Consider the following 27,401-nt stretch of genomic DNA (forward strand, 5'->3'; position numbering starts at 1 on the left):
ACACCCTCCCTCATCAGCTCTCCCAGCCCTGCCCCTCCTGGTGAGTGGCCCCCCCACAGCCAGCGCCCCTGATGGAAGGGCTGTCCTCTCCCCCCATACCCCCACCCCACACACACAGGTGCTGTTCTGGGGCCTGCGAGACCTGAAGCGGGTAAACCTGGCCCAGGTGGACCGGCCACGGGTGGACATCGAGTGTGCAGGGAAGGGGGTGCAGTCATCCCTGATCCACAATTACAAGAAGAACCCCAACTTCAGCACCCTGGTCAAGTGGTTTGAAGTGGTGGGTGCGGGCCCAGGCGTGGTGGGGCAGGGCTGGGCGCAGTGGGTGCGGCCAGGGACGGCCAGTGCCTCTGCCCCTTCTCTGAGCTCAGGCTTCCTGGCCCCACCCCCAGGACCTCCCGGAGAATGAGCTCCTGCACCCGCCCTTGAACATCCGCGTGGTGGACTGCCGGGCCTTCGGCCGTTACACCCTGGTCGGCTCCCATGCTGTCAGCTCCCTGCGGCGCTTCATCTACCGACCCCCAGACCGCTCAGCTCCCAGCTGGAACACCTCGGGTATGGCCGCTGCCGAGGCCCAGGGCGGGGGCTCCAGCTCGCAGTCCAGACCACATGGTTCTCTCCTGGGGGCGTCCCCAGATGGGGTAGGGGAGGCCAGGAAGGAGGGTCCACCCTGGAGGGTCTCCAGGGTGGAGGGGCTGTCCAGGCAGCCCCAAACTAGTGCCAGAAAGGCCAGAGCCGAGGCGTCCTTAGAGGGCCCAAGGGCAGATGGCCTTCTCTGACTGACCCCAGCGAAGACTCTGCCCCCCGCCACCCGCCACATGGCCTCCACTGTGTCACTGAGCACAGCTCACACTCCTCTCTGGCTCACCTCCTCCCTCTCCTTATGCCCATCTTTTCTCCTCAACTGTCGAATCCCTCTCCCTTCCCCTCGGAAAGCTCCAGAATCAGGCCTCTGGGCCTTCCAGCCACTCCCACTCTCACTCTTCCTCCTGCTCCTCCCTGTCTGTCTGTCTGTCGATCCGTCTCTCTGTCCAGGCAGGCTCCTCCAGGGCCGCCGTGGGCTGTACAGTGGGGGCCCCTCATCTCGCCTCACAGGGGAGGTCGTGGTGAGCATGGAGCCGGAGGTGCCCGTCAAGAAGCTGGAGACCATGGTGAAGCTGGACGCGGTAAGGTGCCTGGAGACGTGCAATTGCGGGTGACACTTTCCCAAAGCCGGACCACCCCCATCCCACCCACCAGACAACACGTTAAGTCACTCCTCCTTCAGTGTGGGGTGGGCCAGGGCTAGCTCTGACTGCGTGTGCACACAGCCCTATCCTAGAGTGTCCAGGAAGGCAAGAATCTCAATTCTGCATGTGTGTATGTGCCATGAACATGCGGTGCACATGTTTGAGAGACAGAGCAGTAACGTGTGAAGCGATAGCCTGCCATTATTTTTATTCCAACAAATGACACCACAGGCAAGGACTCCTTGTGTGAACATCAGTGTTCTCTCCAGAGGGTCCGAGTTTTCTTTCTCAGCCTTTTACAAATGACCCTCCCCAGGCCGGGGTTGGGGCAGGAGTTCCAGGTGGGAGTGCCTTTACTCCTCCTGGCTTAGGACTGGGACTGTTGGTCTGCCAAAAGGGGCCCTGTCACCTGGGTGTTCAGATACGGACTTGGAGCCATCAGGAGAGGGTGGGATGGAGGCCGGCCTGGAACAGGTCATCCTGAGTCCAGGCAGGACTGAGAGGGCAGGAGGCAGGCTTACCTCCCCACTGCCTTCTCCAAATCCCTTTCCTGACATTGTGTGCTTCTCGCAGCCTGTGGCGTCTCCTAGCTTCTGAGATCTGGGCCGGGGTCTGAGAGGATCCTTCCTCACCCCATGACTCTGGTCCCCAGAGTCTGGGGCAGTGGCTGAGTTAGCAGAGGGCATATGGCTCATGGAAGAGGCAAGCAGTCAAGGCCTGGTACCTGGCCTGCAGGGCTGGGATTGGCACCACCAGGGGCTGTGGGGCTAAATCTTGAGATGCCACGTCCCCCCCTCGGCTCCCAGCCTCTGAAGCTCCTCCTGGGGGCAGGCAGCTAGCTTCAGGCCATTAGTGAACAAAGAGGACAGCACAGACCTGAGCTTCACCATCATCCCCATGGGCTCTGGTGGGGCCTTTTTCATCGGGGTCCCCTTCAGCTGTGTAAATGTGTCCACTTACTCATTAAGGCACTTGCCTTTCACCCAGCCAACATTACCAACCTCCAGCCTCATGCCATGTCAGCCTCCCCTCTTGACTCTGACTCCCCACTGCAATCATCTGTGAAGTTGACAACTCTCCTGATGCCCAGTACCCCACCTTGGACTCAGGGGAGCCCTGCGACGAATCATTTTTAAAAGCCCCCAGTAATTCTCATGTGCAGTCAGGTTGGCAAACCACCACCCTGGAAGTTCTGAGGAAACATCTCTGAGGCAGACCTTCCAGGACCACGGTCCTGGAATTGGCCTTGTGAGCACAGCACTCATGACCCAGGGACCAACCCTGTGTGAGCCCCTCCCTGCCCCCTCCCTGGCTGGACCACTGCCGCCACTTTCGGCCTGGTGGCTAAGTCTGTCCTTGTCTCCTTGGTTCCCCTCTGCAGAGTTCTGATGCCGTCATCAAGGTGGATGTGGTGAGTGGGGATACCGTTGGGGAGCTCTGGGAAGAGAAGACCCTACACTACATAGGGTATCAGGCCAAGGGTAGCAGCATCAGGGACCAAGCCACCCCACAGCTCCTGATGCTCCAGCCAGCGTAACCCCTCCTAAGAGGCAGAGGGAGAGAGCTGCTTGGGCTGCAAGCCCCTGAGCACCAATCCCACCTTGGCCAGGCTCATGCTGGTGGGTCATGACACTCTCTGGGCCGTGGCATCCACTGACATAAAACAAGGTCCTGCCCCTTTCATACTGGTGGCTTCACAGAGCTCCCTGGAACCCAGGGCTTCCCGGGAGCAGATGGTCATAATGGATGGGGGACCCCCATATTGTCCAGGGTTCTGGGAATGGCCAGGGTGCAGGGATGTATGCAGGACTCTGGACCTGGCCAACCCTGTAGGCTGATGAAGAGAAGGAGAGGAAGAAGAAGAAGAAGAAGGGCAGCTCAGATGAGCCGGAGGAGGAGGAGCCAGATGAGAGTATGTTGGACTGGTGGTCCAAGTACTTTGCCTCCATTGACACCATGAAAGAGGTGAGGCCTCCGTCCTAGGCAGGGGGCCGAGGAGGGACTGGGCTGGGAGAGGTGATGCCAACTCCACATCAGACCCTCCTATTCAGCTTCTTTCCTATACCCACCAGAATGGTCTCCCCACTCCATCAATATGAGCTTGGAACATTCTATCTCACAGCCTTGAAGTTCTAGCTCATCCTTTTCCAGTCTGCCTTCCCAGGCTTGGTTTTCTCAAGTCCTCATTCATTTATTCCACAAATATTCCTTGAGTATATAGGATGATGTACCACCAATGTAGGTGCTACAGGGGTCGAAAAATAAGATGCCAAACCTGCCCTGAGTGTTTACTGGACATGCAAAATGCACATGTAAATAGATACAGTACAATGTGATAACAAAGGCAATTTAGTGCCTAGGAGGCAGGGAAAGCCTCACAGAGGAGGTGACCTTTGAGGAAGAGGAGAAACGTGCACTCAGAGGCCAAAAGGAAACAACAACTTCTCGGTAGTACTTGCACATCTATTATCATTTTACATATTATGTTATTTTATTTTACATGTCTTGGTCACTGTTGCTGTGTGAAATGTTCTTCCCTTGTTGTGCACACACAGGTCTACTGAGTCAGACTGCAAATTCCAGAAAGCTCATTTCTCCCCTTCCTCATTTGTCTCTTGTCCACACTGCCAACCTAGCTCAGGGCAAGCACCCAAGACTGACCAACTGACCAGAAGGGACACGTGCCTCTGGTTGTGTTTCCTTGACCAAGCTGATCCAGCCACATCCTCTCCCCAGGCCCTTTCTATGACCTGAGTTGTGTGTGATGCTTACCATTCAGATTACAGCCCAGGCTAAGCTGCTGTAGCAGGTCAGATTGCTATGAACAAGAACGCTGATATGGTGATTCACTGGGGTCGGAGACTGATACACTGCCATCTTGTTACTGGCATCTATATGGTTAGAGATGGCTTACCATCACGTCCTAATACCAGTGCACAGGAAGGGTAAAGAGAAGAGGAGGCAGCACACTCCTTTCCTCTTGAGGGCCCAGCCTAGAAGCAGCACATAAGCACATCTACTCACATTGGCTAGAATCTAATCCCATAGCCACACTTAGCTGCAAGGGAGGCTGGGAAATGTGATCTTTAGCTAGGTGACTCTGTGCTAAAAACTTTTAGAGAGCAGAAGTGCAGATACTTGAGGGACATCTAGTAGTATCTTCTACCACCTTCAGGAGGTTGCCCGTTGTCTCAAATCTGTTCCTATAATTTGCACAGGCTGCCACCAGGCGGCAGTGGCACCTTGGATGAATCCAGTGTGTACTGACTGAAGAAAATAAACCATGTTTTCTTATCCAGTTATACTTTTAAAACAATAAAACATTAAAACTAAGAACAATGTTAAAGAACACATATTTTTCAATCGTACATAACTGAAAGAATCATAAAACTCCTAAGTACACTTAAGTCATATTTTACACTATAAACTTTTTTAACCCACTTAAGCAGAGCACATGATAAGTTTGAAACCCAGTGGGAAAGAGTTTCTGCTTCTAAAAATTTAAGACTGGTCTGAGACCACAGGGTGGGGTCAACAAACCCCGCCCTAGGAAACCTACCTTCCCTTCTCACCTCATTTTTTGGCAGCAAATTCGACAACAAGAAATCTCAGGAATTGACTTGGAGGAGAAGGAGGAGGTGGACAGCACTGAAGGTGAGCCTGGAGCCCTGGAACTCTGCTTTCATCTCCCAGCCCATCATACGAGTGGCTCCTCCACTCATCACAGCAGATGCTTCTCTTTCCCCTTCCCGTGGGTCCTCACAGCTGCAGCAGCGCACGGCAGATCCTCAGGCATCCCTGAGGCCCTTACGTACAGTGGCTTTTACTCTGACCAGTTGAGCAACCACAGTGATGGACAGACATTTAGAGCCTTTGAACATCAGAGCTGGAAGGGACCTCAGAACTCATCCCATTCTGTGTCTTCCAGACCTTTTCCATGGAACACTACGAATGGATTTTCTAAAGGGAAAAGAAGGTTCTGAGGCCAAATTGGTTAAACAGGTCCCTTGGTGCAGGATTCTCAGTGCCTTTAATATACAAATGCTATTATAATAAATCTCTAAAAGAAAGACAGAATAAAATATTTCCCCAATTTATTATATATATATAATTATTATATCATGCATATACATTTTATATATACATATATATATCCTTTCTCTTAAAGCATTCCAAGAACACCTACACTTAGTGTTTCACTGAATGCTGTTTGGAAAATGCTAATATAGAACAGTCCTCTTATTAGAGACCAGCAAAGTTAAATTAGTGAAGAGATGAGGTAGGTCTCCAGCCCTGGCTTTCCTACTCAGATCATTTCTGCCTCCTTGTCTATTTCCGGCTAGGCCTGAAGGGGCCGATGAAGGGCAAGGAGAAGGCAAGGGCTGCAAAGGAGGAGAAGAAGAAAAGAACCCAGAGCCTAGGCCCTGGCCAGGGGTCGGAGGCCCCCGAGAAGAGGAAACCCAAGATTGATGAGCTCAAGGTGAAGGTCTGGGAGCAGACCCCACCAGGGTGTGGGGGCGTCATGCCCAGGTCAAGACAGAGGCCTGTAGGCCTGCCTTACCTCCCCTGATGGCCTGGCTTGGCTCAGGTGTACCCCAAGGAGCTGGAGTCAGAGTTCGACAACTTCGAGGACTGGCTGCACACGTTCAACCTGCTTCGGGGCAAGACAGGGGACGACGAGGATGGCGGGACCGAGGAGGAGCGCATCGTGGGCCGGTTCAAGGTCAGGCGGCGAGTGTGAGCGGGGCCCAGCCCCTAAGACCTAGGCCCTGAGTCCTGAGCTCCCCCACCAGCTCTCCTCCCCACCCCAAGCCTGGGGCTGACAGCCAAGGGAAACTGTCAGCTGCCCCAGTGGGAAAACTATCAGAATACTTGCACGCTGAGTGATAAGGGGGATCTGCCCTGAACCCACTCCCCTACTTCAACCCCCACAGAATTGCCCCCACTCTGGCCACTTCCTCAAAAACCCCTGACTCTCTGTGACCCAGCAACTAAAAGATTAAGGCCCCAAACCCCCGCAGCAGGGTGCAGACCCTCAGTGCTCTGGGCTATTTTAAATGCCACCCCTGCCTATGCCCATGGGAACCTGCACCCTGATCCACACTTGCTGCACCCCAGGGCTCCCTCTGCGTGTACAAAGTGCCACTCCCAGAGGACGTGTCCCGGGAAGCCGGCTACGACCCCACCTACGGCATGTTCCAGGGCATCCCCAGCAATGATCCCATCAACGTGCTGGTCCGGGTCTACGTGGTCCGGGTGAGAGCCCCCTTGCAGCCTCTCTCCCCAGGCTCCCAGTTCTCCTGCCCAAGAGGGGCTAAAGCAGCCTCAAACTGATAGCCCCCAACTGGGAGACACCAGGGAGGGCAGCTGGCCTTGTGCCGTCCTTTATACAGGCGGAAGCCAAGGCCCAGAGTTGGTCAGGAACTCAGCCGGGGTCACACAGCAACTCTCTGGTCCAGTGCTCCTGCCCTGCATTATCATGGGACCATCGTGGGGTGGGGGAAGATGAGGGTGCAGGCACTCTGCTCAGGAGCGCCCCTCCCATCCCAGGCCACGGACCTGCACCCCGCAGACATCAACGGCAAAGCTGACCCGTACATCGCCATCCGGCTAGGCAAGACTGACATCCGTGACAAGGAGAACTACATCTCCAAGCAGCTCAACCCCGTCTTTGGGAAGTAAGGCCTCCTGGTGCCCCACCTCCACCCTGCCCGGACTTCCCAGCCCAGACCCCCTCCTGCCCCACCCTCCCCCACCCCTACCCTCAACCCTTCTCCCAACCCCACCGCACCAGGTCCTTTGACATCGAAGCCTGCTTCCCCATGGAATCCATGCTGACGGTGGCCGTGTACGACTGGGATCTGGTAGGCACGGATGATCTCATTGGGGAAACCAAGATCGACCTGGAAAACCGCTTCTACAGCAAGCACCGCGCCACCTGCGGCATCGCCCAGACCTACTCCATGTGCGTGGGGCAGGGTGGGGCAGGGGGGCTGCCTACTGCACCTTGACTTCAAAATCAGGATGCAAACCATGGGATTTGGGAAGGTGGACATATGGTTTCTGTCCCAGCCAGGCCTCTACCCCCACAGGCTCTGGGCTCAGCCTTCAGGGGCCAGGACTGAAGGTTCCAAGACAAGGAGAGAGCCAGAGAATTCCAGGACAGAGGAAACAGAGGGAGAGAAAAGCGGGCTGGGAGGAGGCAGAAGTGTGCTAGTAAGAGTCCACTGGAGATCTGGCCAGCCGGTGCCACTTCCAGGCTGTGTGACCCTGGGCCAGCCCCTTAACCTCTCTGGTTGTCAGTTTCCTCAGGGAGTCTTTGAAGTTCCAGAGGAGTGGACATAATAGGGGGGATGGTGCGGCTGCACTCGGGGAGACTGGATGCTCGTCCTTGAGGAGCATGGAGCATGTGGGGCCCGAGCCCAGGGCAGGAGGGATCAGCCTCCAGCAGCCCTCGTGTCTCAGCTGATCCTGGAGCATGGGGCAGAGCTCACTTGCTCACATGGGGCAACAGCCAACCTAAGGAATCTGGCCGGGGCCACTTACTACCTGGGGATGCCCCAGCCACACCCCAAGCCCCACCCAGGCCATGCGTCTCCTCTCACAGACACGGCTACAATATCTGGCGGGACCCTATGAAGCCCAGCCAGATCCTGACCCGCCTCTGCAAGGAGGGCAAAGTGGATGGCCCCCACTTCGGGCCCCCCGGGAGAGTGAAGGTGTCCAACCGCGTCTTCACAGGGCCCTCTGAGATTGAGGACGAGAATGGTAAGGGATGCTGCATGCAGCTATGGGGGTGTCAAGAGGCCATGGAAGGACCCACACATCCTTGTGGTAGGACCACCCCTCTGCTCATCACCGCAGCGTCCCCCTTCTGTCCGCTCAGCCTCTGCCCTTCCTCCCCATCCCACACCGCACTTGCCCACTTGTCCCCTTTCTCTTCCTCTCAGCCTCCCTGTGGGGTAGGAAGGTTCTTCCCCATTCTACAGATGAGGAAAACAAGACCCAAAGGGTTTCAGTGACTTGCCCAAGGTCACTCAGCTTTTACAAGGCAGAGTGAGGGCAGTGTATACCCAGCTTGTTCTGGCCCTCCCCACCCTTTTGCCCTTGTGGCCCTTCATGGAGAACCAGCAAATGTCTCTGCTGGAAGCTTGTGCCACCCACCTTCAAGGTGCTGGACAGGATGTAGGTTCTTCTCTTCCCTGACCTCGCAGCCCAGCGGGATTCTCGGGTCAGTTTCCCCCCAAGCAGGGAAAACCCAAGGACACAGACCCCTCCGGGGCCCATGAGGCACCTGAGAGCTTGGGCTGTTGTTGCATCTCCCTCTGAGCCTCAGTTTCCCCATCAGTAGACCGGACAAGGGGCCTCTGTATGCCCTTGAGCCCCTGGCCCAGCATAGGTCTCTTGTTCTGCTGAGCCCACATATGAGCTGACCTCTGGCACCCACAGGGCAGAGGAAGCCCACAGAAGAGCATGTGGCACTGCTGGCCCTGAGACACTGGGAGGACATCCCCCGCGTGGGCTGCCACCTGGTGCCCGAACACGTGGAGACGCGGCCGCTGCTCAACCCTGACAAGCCGGGCATCGAACAGGTGACTGGCCTGAGTCCGACATTTTTCGGTATTTGGGATCAGTCCCAACCTGAGTCCATAAAAAGAGATCTCCATGCTATTTGCTGCTTCCCCCAAAGTATTGGGCGCCCCATACACACACACACATCACGCCCTTCACTGTAACTACCAGGGCTCGTGTCTTGGCTTTGAGTGAGAATCACATCACCTCTGGTGGAAACCTAGGGTAATCTCCCTCAGAAGCTGCAATTGGCTGTTGGTGACATCATAGGGATTGCTGGCATCCAAGAATGAAAACTGATGAGTCCTGCCAGAACAAAGGTTGGGAGGGAGAGGAGAGCTGGCCTTGCTGGGTAGAGGAAGGAGTCACGAGACGTGCCACACCCCCTTCCTCAGGGCCGCCTGGAGCTGTGGGTGGACATGTTTCCCATGGACATGCCGTCCCCCGGGACGCCTCTGGACATCTCCCCTCGGAAGCCCAAGAAGTGAGCTGCTCGGGGCCAGCGCCCTTCCCTCCCTGCTCCCCAACGCATCCTTTCTGTAGGAGCCTCCAGGCCCAGGTCACCTTAGTCAGTCCCACATGGCCTTGTTGGGGGAACAGAGCACCCCACGAAGAGGGCTGTGGGGCCTGTCCTGGGGAGGTCCCCTTGCTGAAGCAAGGGGTCACACCCCCACTGTGTGGCCAGCAAGGACCATGAGTTCACACTGACACCCTCCCCGAAGCCTCTGTCCTCACAGACCCACTCCTCCACGGGCACGCGCTCGCAGGCAGCATCCTCCCTGGGTTCCCCCACACACATCCACAAGACGCAGAACTGCTGAGAGCTGCTCTGCCCCCCTGATAAAAGTGGTTCCCACTTGAGGCTGTCATTCAGCTCTGCCAAGTTTGATTAAAACTGATGAGATGTGCAGGGGTGAGTGCCCAGAACGGGCGGGAGGGTGGGAGAGTAGCCAGAACGCTGGATCATGAGCCAAGCCATCTGTCTCTGTTAGTTGACACTGGCCAGGTCACTTTTTCCTCCATGGTCCTCAGTTTTCCCATCTGTAAAGTGGCTGGACCAAGCCACTGCCAGCACTGGACTCGGTGCCTGCAATCAGGGCCCCACATTTCCATTTCACACTGGACCCCACCAATCATATAGCCCATTCTGCCTGGTGGGCTTTCTCAGGTGGCACAGTGATAAAGAATCTGCCTGCCAACGCAGAAGATGTGGGTTCGATCCCTGCGTCGGGAAGATCCCCTGGAGAAGGAAATAGCTACCCACCCCAGTATTCTTGCCTGGGAAATCCCATGGATAGAGGAGCCTGGCGGGCTACAGTTCACGAGGTTCCAAAAGAGTCTGATATGACTTAGCGACTAAACAAAACCAACTAATTCTGCCTGGCACAGGCTCCAGGTAGAACCCTGAGTGTGCTGTTCCATGGCTCGCCACCAGGGGACACCCCAACCCGCTGTGTCTCCAGGACTTGCAGTCCAGGGGCGTTTAGTCCAGCACAAGCCTTTGCAGTCGATTTTTAGAGGTTGACTACCTCATTTATCATGACAATTACACTTCAAGAGAAAAATCCCCTTTGGGGGCAAGGATGTAAAGGAAATCAGATTCCAGGGTGAGCCACTGCCAGCTGCTGGGCTTAAATGTACATTTCTATTAGAGCTGGAATGGAGCTTCAGGCCTCTGGGAAGGAGGGAATTCCTGACTCTGCAAGCCTCGATTCAGCCACGCCCTGAGCAGCCGGCCCCTGCCCCTCCCTGGGCAGCCTCCCTGAGACCTGAGTCAGCTCCCCACCCGCCTGCCTCATCCAGGAGGACTGTGCTCTGGGTCCTGGCCTTCTAGCCCAGCTGGCTCTCCCCGCCACCCCGCCCGGTCTGGCTTTTCTCTCAGTAGCCATGATGGCTGGGTGACCTCCTCTGATCCTGGGCCCACATCTCCCCAAGCCCTCAGCTTCTCCCCACATCGACTCTCAGCGCCAGCCTGGCCCAGGCCCCATGCCCATCCCAAGTCCCCAGAACTTGTCCCAGTCACCTCATCTCCAACCCCAGCCTGGTAACCCCCATCCCCACACCTCTAATCAGCCCCTAACCCACCCAGGTACGAGCTGAGGGTCATCGTGTGGAACACGGATGAGGTGGTCTTGGAAGATGACGACTTCTTCACTGGGGAGAAGTCCAGCGACATTTTCGTGCGGGGGTGGGTGAGAGGTCCCCTGGATGGGAAGGGGGCCGAGCTGGGTAAGCCCACCTTCCCAGAAGGCAGGAGAGGAGGGAGAGGACGGCGAGGGGGAGGGGGGTGCTGTGGGTGGAGAGAGGCCTCTGGGGAGGTGGCTGAAGGGCCACAGGTGATGACCCACAGGTGGCTGAAGGGCCAGCAGGAGGACAAGCAGGACACAGACGTCCACTACCACTCCCTCACGGGCGAGGGCAACTTCAACTGGCGCTACCTGTTCCCCTTCGACTACCTGGCTGCCGAGGAGAAAATTGTCATCTCCAAGAAGGAGTCCATGTTCTCCTGGGACGAGACCGAATACAAGATCCCCGCACGGCTCACCCTGCAGATCTGGGACGCCGACCACTTCTCTGCCGACGACTTCCTGGGTGTGGGGCTGGGACCAGAGCAGTGAGAGGTCCCCTGGGTGGGAGGGGGGCTGAGCTGGGTAAGCCCACCTTCCTGGGGAGAGGATGGGGGGGGCGGGGAGAGGGGGGAGCGGTGCTGTGGGTGGAGACAGTCCCCACCCCGGGTGTGGTCGCGGGTCTGGAGCAGGTGATGCTCCAGTGGGGGCGGGGGAGGGGGAGGCAGGGGCAGGGTGAGCCCAGCCCAGGGAACCCAGTGTCAACTGGACCCAGTGTAGGAGCTGACTCTCAGGTTGTCACAGGGGCCATCGAGCTGGACCTGAATCGCTTCCCTCGGGGCGCGAAAACAGCCAAGCAGTGCACCATGGAGATGGCCACGGGGGAGGTGGATGTGCCCCTGGTTTCCATCTTCAAGCAGAAGCGCGTCAAAGGCTGGTGGCCCCTCCTAGCCCGCAACGAGAATGACGAGTTTGAGCTCACGGTGGGCCTCACCACTGCTGGGCAGGGGGCAGGGGAGGGCCTGGCCTCTTTCCTGGGCGCCGGCACCATTCTGTTCCTCTCTGCAGGGCAAAGTGGAAGCAGAGTTGCATCTACTCACTGCCGAGGAGGCGGAAAAGAATCCCGTGGGCCTGGCCCGCAATGAACCTGATCCCCTAGAGAAACCCAAGTGAGTGCCCTGCATGCCAGTCCCCTGCCACATTGGTCCCTGGGGGCACAGGAACAGGAAGGAGGTGCCAGAACCTCTGGTCTTCTTGCCCCCACTCTGTGGGCACCTCTGCCCTCTCTGACCCTTCCTGGGCCACAGCCTCATTGCAGGAGAGCCTCCTCCCTCCTCCCCTTCCCCTCCAGGATCCACCTCCCCACTCTGAGGCCAGAACATGGGCTATAGTACAGGGAAGGCCCTGTTAAGCTGAGTTGAATGCTCTTCCTACTTTTTGACAGGGGCTTCCCGGGTAGCTCAACTGGTAAAGAATCCGCCTGCAATACAGAAGACTCTGGTTCAATTCCTGGGTTGGGAAGTTCCCCTAGACAAGGGATAGGCTACCCACTCCAGTATTCTTGGGCTTCCCTGGTGGCTCAGATGGTAAAGAATCTGCCCACAATGTGGGAGACGTAGGTTCAATCCCTGGGTTCGGAAGATCCCCGGAGGAGGGAGTGGCAATCCACTCCAGTATTCTTGCCTGGAGAATCCCCATGGACAAAGGGGCCTGGCGGGCTACAGTCCTTAGGGTCACAGAGTGGGACACGACTGAGTGATTAAGCACACAGTTTTTGACAAAGGCAAACAGCTGCAGTGGTGGGCTTTGGGGCCCCAGGCAGCCTTGATGGCTGGGGACGGGGCGCACCTGGAACCGTGTGCGCAGCTGAGAGCCACTTTCATTTTGGCCAGGGGCCCTCGCCACACCCCTGCCCTCATCCTCCATGTCCTTCCTCAGTGCTCCCTCTGCTCCTGTCGCTGCTCTAACCAGCCCGATACAAGCTTCATCTGGTTCTTGAACCCTCTCAAGTCTGCCCACCACTTCGTGTGATACATGCATCACTGGCTGCTTCTCCTCCTCGCCCTTTTCCTCTACTCCGTGCCTGGCTGCCTGGTCAAGAAGATCCCTGGGGTCTGAGCCCAACGCCTCCTGGGTCTCATACCCTCCCTTCCTCCTGGACCTAGGGCTATGAGCTGGCCAGCATGTGGCACACCCTCACACACACACACACGAGTGCACACATAAGGACAGCGCAGACAGCAACTTTGAAGCTTTCAAGTGGTATCCTAGACACAGAACTGCAAATGACTGTCTTGCATGTTTACATATGAGGCCAGAGAGGAAAAGGAACTTATCCAAGGCCACCGCCTAGCAAATCAGGGTAGAGCTAGGACTCAGCCTTGGTTTTCAAATGGCCCATCCAGTGTCCTTTGCACAATACCACCTGTTCTCCCAGCGACATCCTGGTCAGAATCGAACCCAGTTCCATTGGCAGAAAGCAGCTGAGTTATGGACAGGAAAGGGGAAAGGCTTTGACTGAGATCAGCCATCCAGCCCTGAAGAGATTCTACCAGCATCCTCCTCCCAACCCGAGCCCTTTCCTGCCCTGCATGGCAGTGAGTAGCTCCACAGCATTCAGTCATCTTGGTAACCAGCCTATGGGGAGCTCGGCTCAGTGCCAAAACCTCTCACGCATTTTCACATCACCCTTTCACCAAACCTGGAGGTGGGGTCTGCTATTAACCCCATGGTACAAGTGAGGAATCCGAGGCTCTAAGACATGCCTCACTTGCCTGTCACCACTGGGACTGGAAACCCGGTGCCCTTGCCCACAACCCCCGGCCTGCAGCCTTGCCTGCACTGATTGGCTCTGGAGGGTAAGGTCTACGTCCCCCAGGAGCAGGAAGAGTTTGAAGAAGCATGTTCAGTACTTTTGACTTTCTATCTGGACATTTTATAGAATCTATTGTTCTTGTCACACAGTCAACAGAATGTAAGCTCAACAAGCCCTTTTTTGGCTGGGTGGCCCTAAAGAAGGTAGAGTAGTGATCCAGCCCTGACGCTGGGCAGGTCAGGGGTGAGGGTGGCATGTACCCCGCCCTGGGGATCCTCAGACCCCTGGCAGGGCTTGGTGGGGACAGAAGCCTAAAGGGGGAACAGGTTGGAAACACAAACCTCACTGTGAACACTCAGCAAGTGCTAGACCATCCACAATGAACAGCTCAGTAGGGGAGCTTCCTATTGTAATAACCAGAACTGCCTGCAGCCCTGCAACAGCCTCCTTCAGCACTGACCTGCCCTCACTGCAAGTGTTAGGTCGAGGGGTAGCTGCCCAGCTGCCAAAATTGCCATCTAGGCCTCGGGAGGAGCTGGGACAACTGCGGTTCTCTGCAAAGACAAGGGGAATGCAGGCAGCTGGAGCTAAGTTCAGTTCAGTTCGGTCGCTCAGTGGTGTCTGACTCTTTGTTATCCCACGGACGGCAGCACGCCAGGCCTCCCTGTCCATCACCAACTCCCAGAGTTTACTCAAACTTATATCCATTGAGTCAGTGATGCCATCCAACCATCTCATCCTCTGTCATCCCCTTCTCCTCCCTCCTTCAATCTTTCCCAGCATCAGGGTCTTTTCCAATGAGTCAGTTCTTCATATCAGGTGGCCAAAGTATGGAGTTTCAGCTTCAGCATCAGTCCTTCCAATGAATATGCAGGACTGATTTTCTTTAGGATGGACTGGTTGGATCTCCTAGCTGTTCAAGGGACTCACAAGAGTCTTCTCCAAGAGCACAGCTGGAGCTGAGATGGGCTCAAACCCTGCCTCCAGCACTCAGTACTCTGGGGACTGGGACCGTGAAGGGGGCCCTCTTGGGGTCTAGAAGGGCTGTGGGGACGGGGTGTCTTGGAGGTGCCACCCTCCTGACCGAGGCTCTCCCTCCCCAGCCGGCCCGACACCGCCTTCGTCTGGTTCCTCAACCCCCTCAAGTCCATCAAGTACCTCATCTGCACGCGGTACAAGTGGCTCATCATCAAGATCGTGTTGGCGCTGCTGGGACTGCTCATGCTGGCGCTCTTCCTCTACAGCCTCCCCGGTTACATGGTCAAGAAGCTCTTGGGGGCGTGAAGGCCCTGGGGGCCCTCCCTACGGCTCCCCTCCTGGGCCTGCACATTTGCCCCGCCTCTGGCACAGAGGCCTCCAGTCCCAGGGGCCTTCCTCCTGCTGGCTGGGCCGGTGATGCAACAGCCCCCCCATCCCCCCTGCCTGTCCACCCCACCCCAAGCCTACTGCTGACTCGGTCCTGCCTGTCATGGCCCTACCTGCAGGGTGGGGAGTGTGGGAAACGGCGAGAGCCTGCCCCACCTGCCAGAGGAAGCCACCCGAAATCCTCCCCAGGCCTTCCAGCAGAGCACTAAAGCTTTAATGAAATTAACTGAGAATCGAATCATGTCGTGGGCTGTGCCCAGGGCTTTAAAAAGAATCAATGAGCAAGCAGCATCACCCTCCCCATCCCTAGACATAATCTTGTGAGGGCAGCTGCCATCTTGACCTTGCAGAAGTGATCCCAGATCCCTTCCACGAATCCTGCCAGGCGGCTGCTTCCCCGGGCCACTCCACTCTATCCAGGCAGCCGCAGTCTGGATGCACAAGCCCAGTCCCCGTCCAGCCTGCGGGTTCTGGTGGCCTCCCAGTGCTTCCTTTGCCCGGACTAGCCCTTGCAAGCCAGCACGCCTGCAGTGAACCCTGTACCCCACCCACCTGCCTGGCCCCTGATGGGCTCACACTTTCAGTCCTCCGGGGGCTGCCTGGAGTTTGCACTTGAAGGGCTGCCCACCTCCCGCCCCCACCGCCTGTGTGAGCTGAGTTTCTCTTGGCTGTTTCTCCTCTCTTGAGTGGTGATTTTTCTCTTAATAAAAGAAATCAAACCCTGAGCTGACAAGTCTGCAGTGGGTCAGGTGAGGGGACTGTGGGGAGGGGTGCACAGGGTTAGCTGGCAAGCTCAGCACAGGCTGGGCCCCTTTGGAGTGGGAGGCTTTGTGACCCAGGGTTCAAGGTGGGCCTGAGGTACAGGGCTGCCTGCCCAGGCTGCCCCAGGAGGAATGTCACACCACACCCCAGGGTCACAGCCTGGTGGACCCAGGGGCCCCAAAAGCTCACTAAAGCACTCTTAGTGACAGTCTGAAGGCATAGACCCTGAAATGGCCCAAAGCTCCCAGGTACCGCCTGTACCCGGAAACAAGAAGGGAGCCCTGAGCCACAGTCTCGGCCTGCAGCTGCGCGCCTGTTCTCAAACCAGTCTGAAGCCAGGGACAAAGTCCCCTCATGACACAGAGATGTCAGGTGGGGATTGCTCTTTAAAGTGATTCAGACACAACTTTTTAAGACTTTAATCAGGACTGTGGAATCCAGGTAACACCTCTCAGCGCCTTATTTCAACAGGCCTGACAACAACAGTTCTGGAAAATGCAGGGAGTGGGCCCGGGGAAGCCCCCGGGGGGTGCTGCCTCCCACACCAACAGCGATACCAGTGTTGGCCCTGCCGAGACAGGCTTTTCGAGGTCTGGCTCTATTTTGTGGGGACCCGGAACACCTGAGTCGGAGGAACTTGCAGTTCAGAGTTTATCTGGAAAAGAAAGAGTAATGGTCATTACCCTTCCCCCAGGGTCCACCTCCCAAGAGGCCTCCAAATCTCTAGGAGTACTTCTTCCCCAAAGACTTCCTTCCATCTCCTGGGCCAGCCTGCATGCACCCTGCCTTCCTCAGAAGCTGAGTCCTGGGCTCCCTGCCTGACTTCTGCTCCAGCGCACCAGCCTCTGGTAATGCTCTTAACCTTCCCCTCTGATCCACTTTCTAAAACCCTAACTTCCCTGCTTCACCTGCCCATCTGGCCTCGTTCTTCCATGCTCTTCCCCAGCCTTTTGTCCACTGTAGCGTCAAAGGAAGGGTGGCCCCTTATGGTTCCCAAATGACTGAGTCCTGTCTCGGGCCAAGAGGCCATTGTGACCCCCGGGCTCATTGCATGCGCTGCTCAGGTGTGGCCGGGAGCCTGAGACCCCCACAGGCCACACATCCCCAGGGCCTGGCATGTGGCTGGCCTCAGTTGATGACTCAGGAGGTATGCCCAGCCCAGTGTTACACCCTTAAGTGCCACATGAAGGATCCCACAGGAGCAGAGCAGAGCCAGCAGCTGCGCTGCCAATGGGCTCTTCCCAGTGGAGCAGACTGTGAGATCCCGCCTCCTGCTAAGACACGGGGAAGTCACCCCCGCTGTCCCTGGAGCAGGTCTGGGTAGGGGGCCGGGGGAAACATCTGCCTCGGTTGGAGTCCCCTTTCCAGGTGTCACATCCCAGGCCAGACCCCAGGGGCTGGCAGAGCAGGAAGTACCCGAGCTCTGGGCAAGTGACAGAGGCTCTGTGGTTTGATCCTCCTTTTTGTGAAAGGGGGAGAATCACTCCCGCCCTGTCCACTTCACAGACTAGCTGTTAGGACCAAAGAAGGAAATTCCTGTGGAAGGGCTCTGTAAGCTGTGAGGCCAGCACCGGGTGGATCACTGCCTCACAGAGCCATCCAACAACATCTGGTGCCAAAAAGTATATGGGCGTCAAAGTGACACTATGATAGCCCGCATCTCAAAGTTGCCTAGCCTCTGGAGGTGGTGGGGAGGGGACGTCCCTTCCCCACCACCTCCAGCGTCTCCGCCAGTCTCACTGCTGCCCCTCCCACCCCCGGCGCCCCAGTGTCCTGCCTCCCCTCCCGGGACCCACCTTGGTGTCAAGATACTGCTGCAGCAGCTGCTGCAGCTCTGTGTTCTGCCTCTCCAGAGAACTGTTTTCTATCAGCAGCTCAGCCCTCTGGGTCAGGACGAGGCTTTGGGCAGAAAAATTGGTTAGAGGCCCGTTGAATCCTCCTCCATTCTCAATCAAGTCGGAGCCAGGATCTCTGCCCTTCTACTCTAGTTGGAGGTGAATGAGGACCCCAGAAGCCTCACCCACCAGGGCAGCCCTCCAGCCCTGAAGGAGCCAGGCTACCCAGAACAAAACAGAGAGGGCGAAGCCGGAGGGATCGATCCCCCAACACTACACGGCCCCCCACCTCAGTTGCCAAAAGCAGCTTGACTCTCCAAGAGTTGCTGGGACGGGGAGGCAGCAAAGGTGGCCACTCCAAGCAGGGCGCTTCTCCTACCTGCCTGCCCTGGGCCTGCCCTACCTGCCCTCCTCCTCCTGAGCCATGGCATACACACTCACTGGTATTTCTCCAAGGCTGTATACAGAGCATCCCAGAGGTTCAGGGTGGTGGCAGGGATAACCGTGGTCAGGGCCTCCCAGTACTCGGAGTCCTTTGAGTCGTCTCGCACAGCCTTCAGCAACTTCACTGGCACCCAGAAGTCCCTGAAGGTCAAAAGCACTGGTATCATTCCCCTCAGCCTGGGTGTCCCCAGGGCCCCCAAGCAGTGCCCCTCACAGACTTACTGTCGCCTTCATCCAATCGCCTCAGAAACAACACCTGCTTATCCATCAAGGTTCCTGATTCTCTCTGCTGTTGTCACCGTTATGAAGGAGTGTCATCCACTCCCTTCCTCTCGGTCAGTTTACATCACTGGCTCTATAGCTCACTATTATGTCTATTTCTTCCATGGATGCTGCCAAGGCAGCTCTTAAAATCTGTTATCTCCTCTCCACATTGCCCACCCCCCTCCCAGGATAGTCTTCATCCAAGCTATCCCCTCCCACCTGGACAAACCTTCCCACTATGGTCCCTGAATCAGGCATCAGTCGGCCACCAAAGTCATCTTTCTAAAATGCAAATCTGCTCCTGGTTCCCTCATGGCTTAAGATCATTTTCTGGCTCCGATCCACCAAAGGGTAAAGACCAAGACCTTGGGGAATTTTGATAAGGCTCTCAAGATCCAGCCTGGCTCCTCTACCCAAGCTGGTCCCACTCCCCAGACCCTTGACACTCCAGTCATACCGCTCTGACATGATTCTTAAAGCAGGTCTTTCCCTGCACTGTGACATCCTGAAATGTCCTCCCCCCAACTCTGTCCACCAAGGAAAACCCAGTTCTGCTGCAATCTCCTCTTAAAACCCTCTCTGATGTCTCAGATGAAGGTGACCACTTCCCCTCTGAGCAGCCTGACACCTCCATGTGCTTTGACCACTGTTCTGATCACAAAGTATTCTCCCCACAAGGCCTATACACAGTAGCCCCCAACAGATGTTTGTTAAATAAACGAATGATGAATGAAAACATGCAAATCTCTTCTGTATCTATTTCTTTCATTGCAATGTCCATGGATTCCTCTCACCCCTCTTCTGGACATCCTTCTACTCACTTCCCCAAGTTCTGGCTCAGCAGCCTCTTGTCCCCTCCCTTGTATCTGCTGGGCCCCCATCCCATCCAGCTCCCCTCTCCACCCATTTCTCAGGTAAGCCCTCCAGCACCACAGCCCACCTGGGCTTCCTCAGACTCATGACAAAGGCCTCCAGAATCTTGAGAACGTCATTGGGATGGATGAGCTTGGGAGAAGGAGGGGGCTCCTTCTCCTGTGACTTCCCGTCCACAAGGCTCCCCTCCTTCTCTGCTCCGAGATCCAGTGGCTCCTGTAGTGGGTACACAGATGCCAGGAACTGGTGTGGACAAAGATGCAAGGGGAACTATGGTTGGAGGCATGCAAGCATGAATGTATGAAGACAGCTAGAAAGAGGAAAAATGGAGAAAATGTTTACAGAAAGTTACAGAAGTTTTGGAAAAGAAAGATGCAGACATTCACAAAAAGAAAGAGATAATGAAGGAAAAGAGTGGAGAAGAAGGAAGATGGGACCAGAAAGAGGCAAACAGGGAGTTTCATTACAGTGATAATGGGGGAATTCCCTGGTGGTCTAGTGGTTAGGACTCAGCACTCTCACTACAGGGGCCTGAGTTCAATCCCTAGTTGGGGAACTAAGATCATGCATGCTGGGCAGTGCAACCAAATGAAACACACACACATACACACACACACCAGTGATAATGTTCTAGTTTGGTATCCAGTTCACAGGTGTTCATTTTATTGATGTGTATAAAGCTTACATGATATAAATATCCTCTTGATTCATAGCACAAATTAAATTTCAATCTTTTAATTTTAAAAAGTCCTTCTACTCCTGCTGTACAGTTCATTCAGTTTACTTCCCACCAGTAAACCAACATTATCAGTTTCTTATATATCCTTCCAAAGAAATATATATCCATATAAGCACACACTTTGGAGAAGGCAATGGCAACCCACTCCAGTAGTCTTGCCTGGAAAATCCCATGGATGGAGGAGCCTGGTAGGCTGCAGTCCTTGGGATTGCTAAGAGTCGGACACGACTGAGCAACTTCACTTTCACTTTTCACTTTCATGCATTGGAGGAGGAAATGGAAACCCACTCCAGTGTTCTTGCCTGGAGAATCCCAGGGACGGCAGGGCCTGGTGGGCTGCCGTCTATGGGGTCGCACAGAGTCGGACACGACTGAAGTGACTTAGCAGCAGCAGCAGCAAGCACACACTTTCACTATTCCTTCCCATTTTTACATGAATGATATTCTACTATGTACATAGTAGAGTTTCACGTAACAACAAACCTTAGAGAGCTTTTCACATAAATACCTAAAGAACTTCATTGTTCTTTTTCACAGCTGCATAGTATTCCATTGTATAGATGCAGCATATATTAATCAATTCGTTAATGATGGAAATCTGGATCGTTTCCAATCTTCTGTCATTTCAAACGATGCTGTGATGAATAAGCTATGATAAACACATCATTTCAACTGTATTGAGTACATCAATAGGATAAAATCTTAGAAGAGGAGCACAGGCTAAAGTATACTATATGGTTTTACAGTTGATCCTGCCAAGCTGTCCGCCACAGAGGCTGCAATGGTTAACTATGAGCATGTGTGTTTCTCAAACCTCAGCCACCACTATCTGCTGTCCAACTTATGGATTTTTGCCAACCTGACAAGTGAAAATTGCATTTGAGCACATTTAATTTGCATTTCTCTAAATATAAGAAAGTCTGATTATATTTTCATATGCTTTAAAGTTATTTGTATGTCTCTTTTAAAAGGTGTTTGTTCATATCCCTTGTCTGTTCCACTGAGTGGATGTTTTTCTTATTGGTTTGAGAGTTCTTTATATATTGCAATTAGCCCTTATCTGTGATATGAATTAAAAATATTTCCCCCTCCTGTCATCTATATCTTACCTTTGCTTATATCGATTTTTGATCTACAGAACTTTCTTTTTGATGCAGCCAGTTTGCCCTTATTTTTTCTTATGGCTTCACAGTTTTGTCCCCTCAGCCAACTCTTTCTGGAAGCATATCAGGATACTCATACTCACTGTGACACTAAAAATACTAAAAACCTTTTTTAATTCATGTTTTTAATTTTTATATTAATATTAAAATTTTACAAATTTGTAACATGATGACTTCCTCAAAATAGTCAATTATGATCAAGGTAGTTATTAAAAATGGGACTTGCTTTGCAAGAAAGTATTATGAATCAAAATATTTAGAACTTGGTAAGCTCAGGTCTCACGTGGCTGAGGCCTGGCTTTGAAGGAAGGTCCTGGAAAAGACCCCTTGGGCCTCAGTGTAAGAACAGGATCTGATGGCTAGCTAGCCTTCCCTTTACAAATACAAAAAGTAACAACGCCAAGGGAAGTGCTAAAATCAGCTTTGATACAAAATCCCCACTACTTTTCCCTAGTGTGAAGGTGCTAGTCACTCAGTCATGTTCAACTCTTCGCAACCCCATGCTCTGTAGCCCACTAGGCTCCTCCGTCCACAGGATTCTGGGTCAGGATGGGGAACACATGTATACCTGTGGCGGATTCATTTTGATATTTGGCAAAACTAATACAGTTATGTAAAGTTTAAAAAAAAAAAAAAAAGAATACTGGAGTAGGCTGCCATTTCCTTCTCCAGGGGATCTTTCCAAATCACAAGTATTATTCAAAGGTGGCAGTGCCCTCTGGGGGATTCCAGGAGAATTTTGAATGCTTTTTTTTTTTTTTTTTTTTTTTATTACACTTCACCTTACCTGGCTGGAAGGTGAATGATGAGTTTGGTATTTGAGGAAGAAGTTAACCAGTTTATACAAGTCATCCTCATTTTCAATTCCAAGGGCCTGAGGAAAAAATAGAATGACTGCGTCAAATACCATATTAAGAAGTCCCTCGGCTCCCAAGAGCAGGGGCTGGCTCCCCTCAGCCTCCCTGGCCCCTACCATGACCCAGAGAACAGGCCTTTCAACACCAGAAAGCACAGTGAGTGTGGACACGCACCTCAGAACAGAGAAACAACACTCAGAACAGCCCCATACAGGCCTGGTGGGCAGGAGCATGCTAAAGGGGGCTGAACGCACCTCTGAGTTTAGGGGTGAAGGGGAGAACCTGTGGCTGAGAGTTGGGCCATGAGAGAGGGGCTGGCAGAGGAAGGGGTGGGATGGGAGTCACCAACGCAACTCTGAGGCCAATTCTTGGCATGGAGAGTAGGTAAAGGGAAGGATATGACAGTGAGCTGGGGAAGCCCCAGGAGCCCAGCAGCTACTCCAGGGCTGAGGCAGTGCTGGAAAACCCAGAGGGCTGTGTTACACTGGAACCCCCAACCCACTCAGCCTGGGGGGCACTCACCGAGAAGACAGCGTCCAGTCTCAGCAGGTAACACTCGCTCTTCTCCAGGGGCAGGAGTAGGCTCAGCAACTTGCTCTCTATGAGGAAACCCTGAGAAGAAGGGAGACGACATCTCCAGTAGGAGACGGGGTTCAGGACGAGTCCTGCAGCCCGTCCCCCTCCGGGCCACGAGCCAGGGACGACTCCTCAGAGCAGAAAGAACCCCAGGGCCGAAACATCAGGCAGCTGCCAGGCACCCCAGAGGAAGGCCTTCCCGGGATGCCTACAAGTCCTTCTCAGGGACGAAGCTGGTCCTCATGATGGACTGAGGTGTCCTCAGAAGGCGCTGACTCACCTGGCCTACAGACCACAGGGGCAAACACCTGAGCTCCCCACCACAGTCCAGATCTGATCCAGTCCCATTCCCTCCTGCCCATGTCACTTCACCCAAATGCTAGTCCCCAGATTCAATGGACATGAGTTTGAGCAAGCTCCGGGTGATGGTGAAGGACAGGGAAGCCTGGCATGCTGTGGTCCGTGGGGTTGCAAAGAGTTGGACACAACTGAGAGACTGAACAAGAGTCCCCAGACATCTCCAGGACACAGCAGTGGGTGCTGATCTGGAGGGGAGGAAGGCTGGAGAGAGATGGAGACACCGGAACAGAACCCAGTATCCATCAATTGGGACAGAGAGGGGAGAAGACTGGGTGCACCCCTGGAGTGGGAGCAACGCCTAGGGGAGGGCTCCTTGGACAGGAGGCTGCAGGCAGCAAGCTGGCGGACGGAGCAGAGTGTTGGTCAACTTCCTCCTTCAGTGGGAGCTGCCCTCAGTGGCAGGAGACCCCCCTCGTGCCCAAGAACTGTCCCAAGTGGACTGGCGCCTGCCAATCTTCATACCACTTCTTTCCCATCTCAGAAACGAAGATCTAAGTAAACAGCAATTCTGTTTGGGTACCATCAGACTTCTCGCTGAACCAGCTCCAACAAGATCGTTACACCAATTCCAGTGGGTTTTTTAACGTGAGTGAAGACATCTAAGGCCTAATACCCTCAAAGTAATTGCAAACTCAGCTCCCAGAGAAAGGCCACCATAGGTTGTGGCCACCCTACTGTCAGATGGATGCAAGGGGGCAAGACTGGGACCCTTTCTCTTGCAGATGAGCATATTTTAGCATTTAAAAAAAAAACGAATTAGCAGGGGTCCCTTGCTGGCATGGACCCACCTTGCTGACCCACGAAGGGAGGACCCCTTGGCCAGCCAGGCCAGCTCTGGAGCATGACAGCTTCTCTACAACCCCGTGAAGCCCGGGGGCGGGGGGGGGGGTGGTCCCCCCACAACAGCACTATCTTGTGGGCAGGTCCACTGCTGCCTCCAGACCACCTCTGGCCCGTCCAGTGTCGTCCAAGGCGGCATTCGAGAAGCAAGGGCAGAAAGTCGCAAAGCCTCCCGCCAGGTGCCAAGCCTCACCGACTCGTCACACAGGAGCATCAAGATCTTGCGGGTCGTTCTTGCTGAAACTTGCTTAGGCAGGTCCAGGTAAGTCTCTGATTCCGAGCTGTCCTCATCTGCCCCCTCCTTTTCTGCGAAGGGACATAAAAGAGACAGAAAGAGAAGGTGATTCCTCTGCCTGGTTCACTGTGAGGGACAGTCAAACCGCTTTCCTTGTGAAAATGTATACCTTCAAAGGCCTCTTCAAGGCACTAAAGTCACTTTAGCTGATGAAAACATATTATGTTGGGGGGAAAAAAATGGGAGGGTTGGGGTTGAAATAAGAGACTATCTGGAGAATTCTGGTGCTCCTGGCCAGCCAGTAATGCCTCACTTTTCCCAATTGTATCTACCTGGAAATGTCACACTCAAAATCCAGCCTTGACCAGGAAGTGGGAGAGAAACCGTGAACCTGTTTATTCTTAGAGATCGATCTAACACATCCACCCTATGGTTTCCAACCCTGCGTCAGTTTAGAAACAGTCAATGAAAATGTAGGGAAAGCAGCTGCTTCACAGAAGAATAATGTCAGCAAGAGCAGCTGAGCCAAAATTTTTCTTCACTAAAATTTACAAATGTTAAGTTTAAAGCATACATTCCTTGTCTGAAAACAGTACTAAAAATCATGGTACTACCCAGATTTTACCACTTGCTCAAAAGGTAAAATGAGATATACACATTGAAAGATTTTGAAAAGTGCAAGACAGCAGATTGCTGGTGGGAATACATGTTCTCAGAGGCCCCTCCACTCCAGCCTGCAGATGCTCTGACTCTGTTCCGGTCACCTGCTTCCAACAGGACTTCCTCTAAGATCTGTGTGGCGGACTTCTGCTGCTGCTGAGAAATTGGCCCCACGTTCTTTAGGAACCAGAAGTTGGGTGCCATCCAGGGGAGTCCTAGATGATGAGTATTGATGATTCTGTCTACATCGAAGGCTCTGTTTATCAGGTCCTTCGCCTCTTCTTCATTCATCAGCCAAATCTCCCGAAACCGCTTGTCATCAATGAGAGCAAAATGCCTGGGAAGGAGAGTTACCAATGGTGGTCAGCTGACACCAGGGCTGGACCAGTCTCCCACATGCACCCCCAGCTAGCGGTAGGGCAAGAACTGAGGCAGAGCTGGGGGAAACTCTGGACCCAGCCCCATCTCTGAGCCCGTAATTCTCACCTACGAGAACAGGCAGGTGACATGCAAGTAAAGGGACAGGAGAGACAGCAGAAAAGATTCTCTAGTGCCCTGGCCCAGTTCCCCAAAGTGGGCAATGCCACACGCGAATGGAATCACCGTCACTACCAGCTCAGCTCCCGCAGTCCCCCTCCCAGGACACATGCCTTGGGACCCACGTCCCTGAAATACCTCATGGCTTTCTGAAGCTCCTTGAATTGCAACACCAGGCGTTTGTAGTCTGAGGTTAGGGACTGGTTCTCCTCCTGAAATTGCTTGACCTGCTTGTTATATTTTGATCTCAGATTGTTAAGTACATCATGCAGGCTGAGTTGAAGAAGGGGGAAAAAAAGTTAGTCTACCGCTGAACTAAGGCTGCAATGTATGTTCCGTCCACCTGCTATCTACTCCACTCAGTTCTATAAAACCTAGGCTCAGACTTGTGGAAGGTGCAGGAAACCCTCCCAAATATTTTCCCAAACACAGCTACAACTGTGGTTGAGGAAAGGAAAGCAATAGGCGGTGATAGAATCATCCAGAACTAAATGCATTTGAAACTATCCAGAACCTCAAACCCACCAAGAGGTAGCCTCTTATTCAAGAGTGTGACTGAATCGTCCTCAACACAGCACTTGTCGGGGGCCACATCTAGTGCTGACCCACAGATTGAAATAGCCTCCCTCAACTTCTGAAACAAGGAAAACAGAAAGGAAAAACGTATACTGCACCACAAGCCTGTGATATACAAGTGCCCCATCCTGAAAGAGCTGATACTATTAACTAGTCCACTAACTCATTCATTCATTCACTCATTCATTCATCAAACATGAAAGGTCTCTTTTGTGCCAAGGATATGTTGAAATACCAAGATGAATACAAGGATATGTCTGAGTACACAGCTCTACCAGTGCAGCCAGAGACAGACAAACGCTAATTACAGAACTGTGTGAAGAGTGCTATAGAAGAGCTTCACACAGGGCACCAGGGGAAGGAGAGGGGGTTGGTCAAAGGTTCCAGCACTAGGAGAGACATGGCCACAGCATGACGAACACAGGCAGGCCACCGATGCCCAGCTCACTGCTAACAGGAGTTCTGTAACTGGAAATCTGTCACATGAAATAACACAGGCATGGCTTTCAGAACCCAGACCAGACTTCAGACTTCATGCTACTGAACAGTAGCCCCAGTAACACAGGAACAGGAAGGTTTGAGGACTGACATAGTTTCAGTTTAAAAATTCTAAAAATAAAACTTTCCCTTTCAAGCATTATTCTGAAGTTGTCAGAAGATCCCTGGGGACTTCCCTGGCAGTCTAGTGGTTAAGACTTGACCTTCAGTGCAGGGAAGCTGGGTTCAATCCCTGGTCAGGAAGGGAAGATCCCACATGCCTCGAGGCCAAAAAAGAAACAAAAAACCTAAAATGCAAGCAATATTGTAACAAACTCAATAAAGACTTTAAAAATGGTTCACATTTAAAAAATCTTTAATAACAAATCAGAAGTCCCCCATACACAAACACTGATCATTCCTATTTTCACATTCAAAAAATTAGACATTCTATAAGATAACTGACCTAAACTTTTGGTTTCACCCCCACCACACTCTCACACACATATATCAAGAGAAGAGGATACAATAAGTATATAAGCATCATGTAAAAAGGAGGTTGGCAGGTGGAAGGGTGGGGGGAATCTCATAGATCAGAGAGACTTAAGGAACTTAATTTAACAACGTGATGCAAATGCCTGGATCTAGATGAGGTACTAGTTTAGATAAACTCCTCAGTGGTAAAGAATCTGCCTGCAATGCAGGAGAACTGAATTCAATCCATGGGTCAGGAAGATCCCCTAGAGAAGGGAACAGCAATGCTCTCTAGTAGTCTTGTCTCGGAAATCCCATGGACAAAGGAGCCTGGCAGGCTACAGCCTACGGGACCGCAAAGAGTCGGACACAACTGAGCGACTAACAGTTTTCACCGCAAAAGATGTTACGTGCTAAGTCGCTCAGTCCTGTCTGACCCTTTGCGATCCCATAGACTGTAGCCTGCCAGGCTTCTCTGTCCATGAAATTTTCCAGGCAAGAAAACTGGACTGGTTGCCATTTCCTTCTCCAGGGGATCTTCTGGATCCAAGGATCAAACCTACAGTCTCTTAGGGTCTCCTCCATTGGCAGGCGGGTTCTTTACCACTGTCTTTGGACAACTGGGGGAATACGAATGTGATCCAGATATTTAGATGAGATGGAATTTGCTTAAATTAAAAGG

General features: G+C 53.6%; 2 protein-coding genes across 4 annotated transcripts in view; one reads left to right on the forward strand and one right to left on the reverse strand.

The window, feature by feature from the left end:
• Positions 1-14,966, forward strand: part of OTOF (otoferlin) — a 91,045-nt gene extending 76,079 nt beyond the window's left edge. For 2 of the 3 annotated variants that reach the window (XM_055539148.1, XM_055539149.1), the window contains 19 exons: positions 119-280; positions 393-555; positions 1,096-1,166; positions 2,611-2,640; positions 3,063-3,194; positions 4,817-4,883; positions 5,573-5,709; positions 5,818-5,952; positions 6,348-6,485; positions 6,780-6,907; positions 7,024-7,194; positions 7,837-7,997; positions 8,679-8,821; positions 9,197-9,285; positions 10,891-10,989; positions 11,152-11,393; positions 11,672-11,850; positions 11,936-12,036; positions 14,786-14,966. In XM_055539148.1, coding sequence (XP_055395123.1) covers positions 119-280; positions 393-555; positions 1,096-1,166; positions 2,611-2,640; positions 3,063-3,194; positions 4,817-4,883; positions 5,573-5,709; positions 5,818-5,952; positions 6,348-6,485; positions 6,780-6,907; positions 7,024-7,194; positions 7,837-7,997; positions 8,679-8,821; positions 9,197-9,285; positions 10,891-10,989; positions 11,152-11,393; positions 11,672-11,850; positions 11,936-12,036; positions 14,786-14,966 — 2,529 coding nt within the window. Of the gene's footprint in view, positions 1-118; positions 281-392; positions 556-1,035; positions 1,167-2,610; positions 2,641-3,062; positions 3,195-4,816; positions 4,884-5,572; positions 5,710-5,817; positions 5,953-6,347; positions 6,486-6,779; positions 6,908-7,023; positions 7,195-7,836; positions 7,998-8,678; positions 8,822-9,196; positions 9,286-10,890; positions 10,990-11,151; positions 11,394-11,671; positions 11,851-11,935; positions 12,037-14,785 lie in introns of all 3 variants that reach the window. The other variant, XM_055539147.1, reaches the window with a different exon arrangement.
• Positions 14,967-16,214: 1,248 nt separating this feature from the next.
• Positions 16,215-27,401, reverse strand: part of SELENOI (selenoprotein I) — a 90,599-nt gene continuing 79,412 nt past the window's right edge. Inside the window, exons 10-18 of the mRNA XM_055540731.1 lie at positions 25,331-25,465; positions 24,760-24,992; positions 23,954-24,066; positions 22,507-22,596; positions 21,915-22,001; positions 19,293-19,441; positions 18,086-18,229; positions 17,606-17,708; positions 16,215-16,464 (exon numbers count right to left, since the gene is read on the reverse strand). Coding sequence (XP_055396706.1) covers positions 16,408-16,464; positions 17,606-17,708; positions 18,086-18,229; positions 19,293-19,441; positions 21,915-22,001; positions 22,507-22,596; positions 23,954-24,066; positions 24,760-24,992; positions 25,331-25,465 — 1,111 coding nt within the window. The 3' untranslated portion in view covers positions 16,215-16,407. The remainder of the gene's footprint in view (positions 16,465-17,605; positions 17,709-18,085; positions 18,230-19,292; positions 19,442-21,914; positions 22,002-22,506; positions 22,597-23,953; positions 24,067-24,759; positions 24,993-25,330; positions 25,466-27,401) is intronic.

Source organism: Bubalus kerabau, chromosome 11, assembly GCF_029407905.1.
Source record: "Bubalus kerabau isolate K-KA32 ecotype Philippines breed swamp buffalo chromosome 11, PCC_UOA_SB_1v2, whole genome shotgun sequence".
NCBI lineage: Eukaryota > Metazoa > Chordata > Mammalia > Artiodactyla > Bovidae > Bubalus > Bubalus kerabau.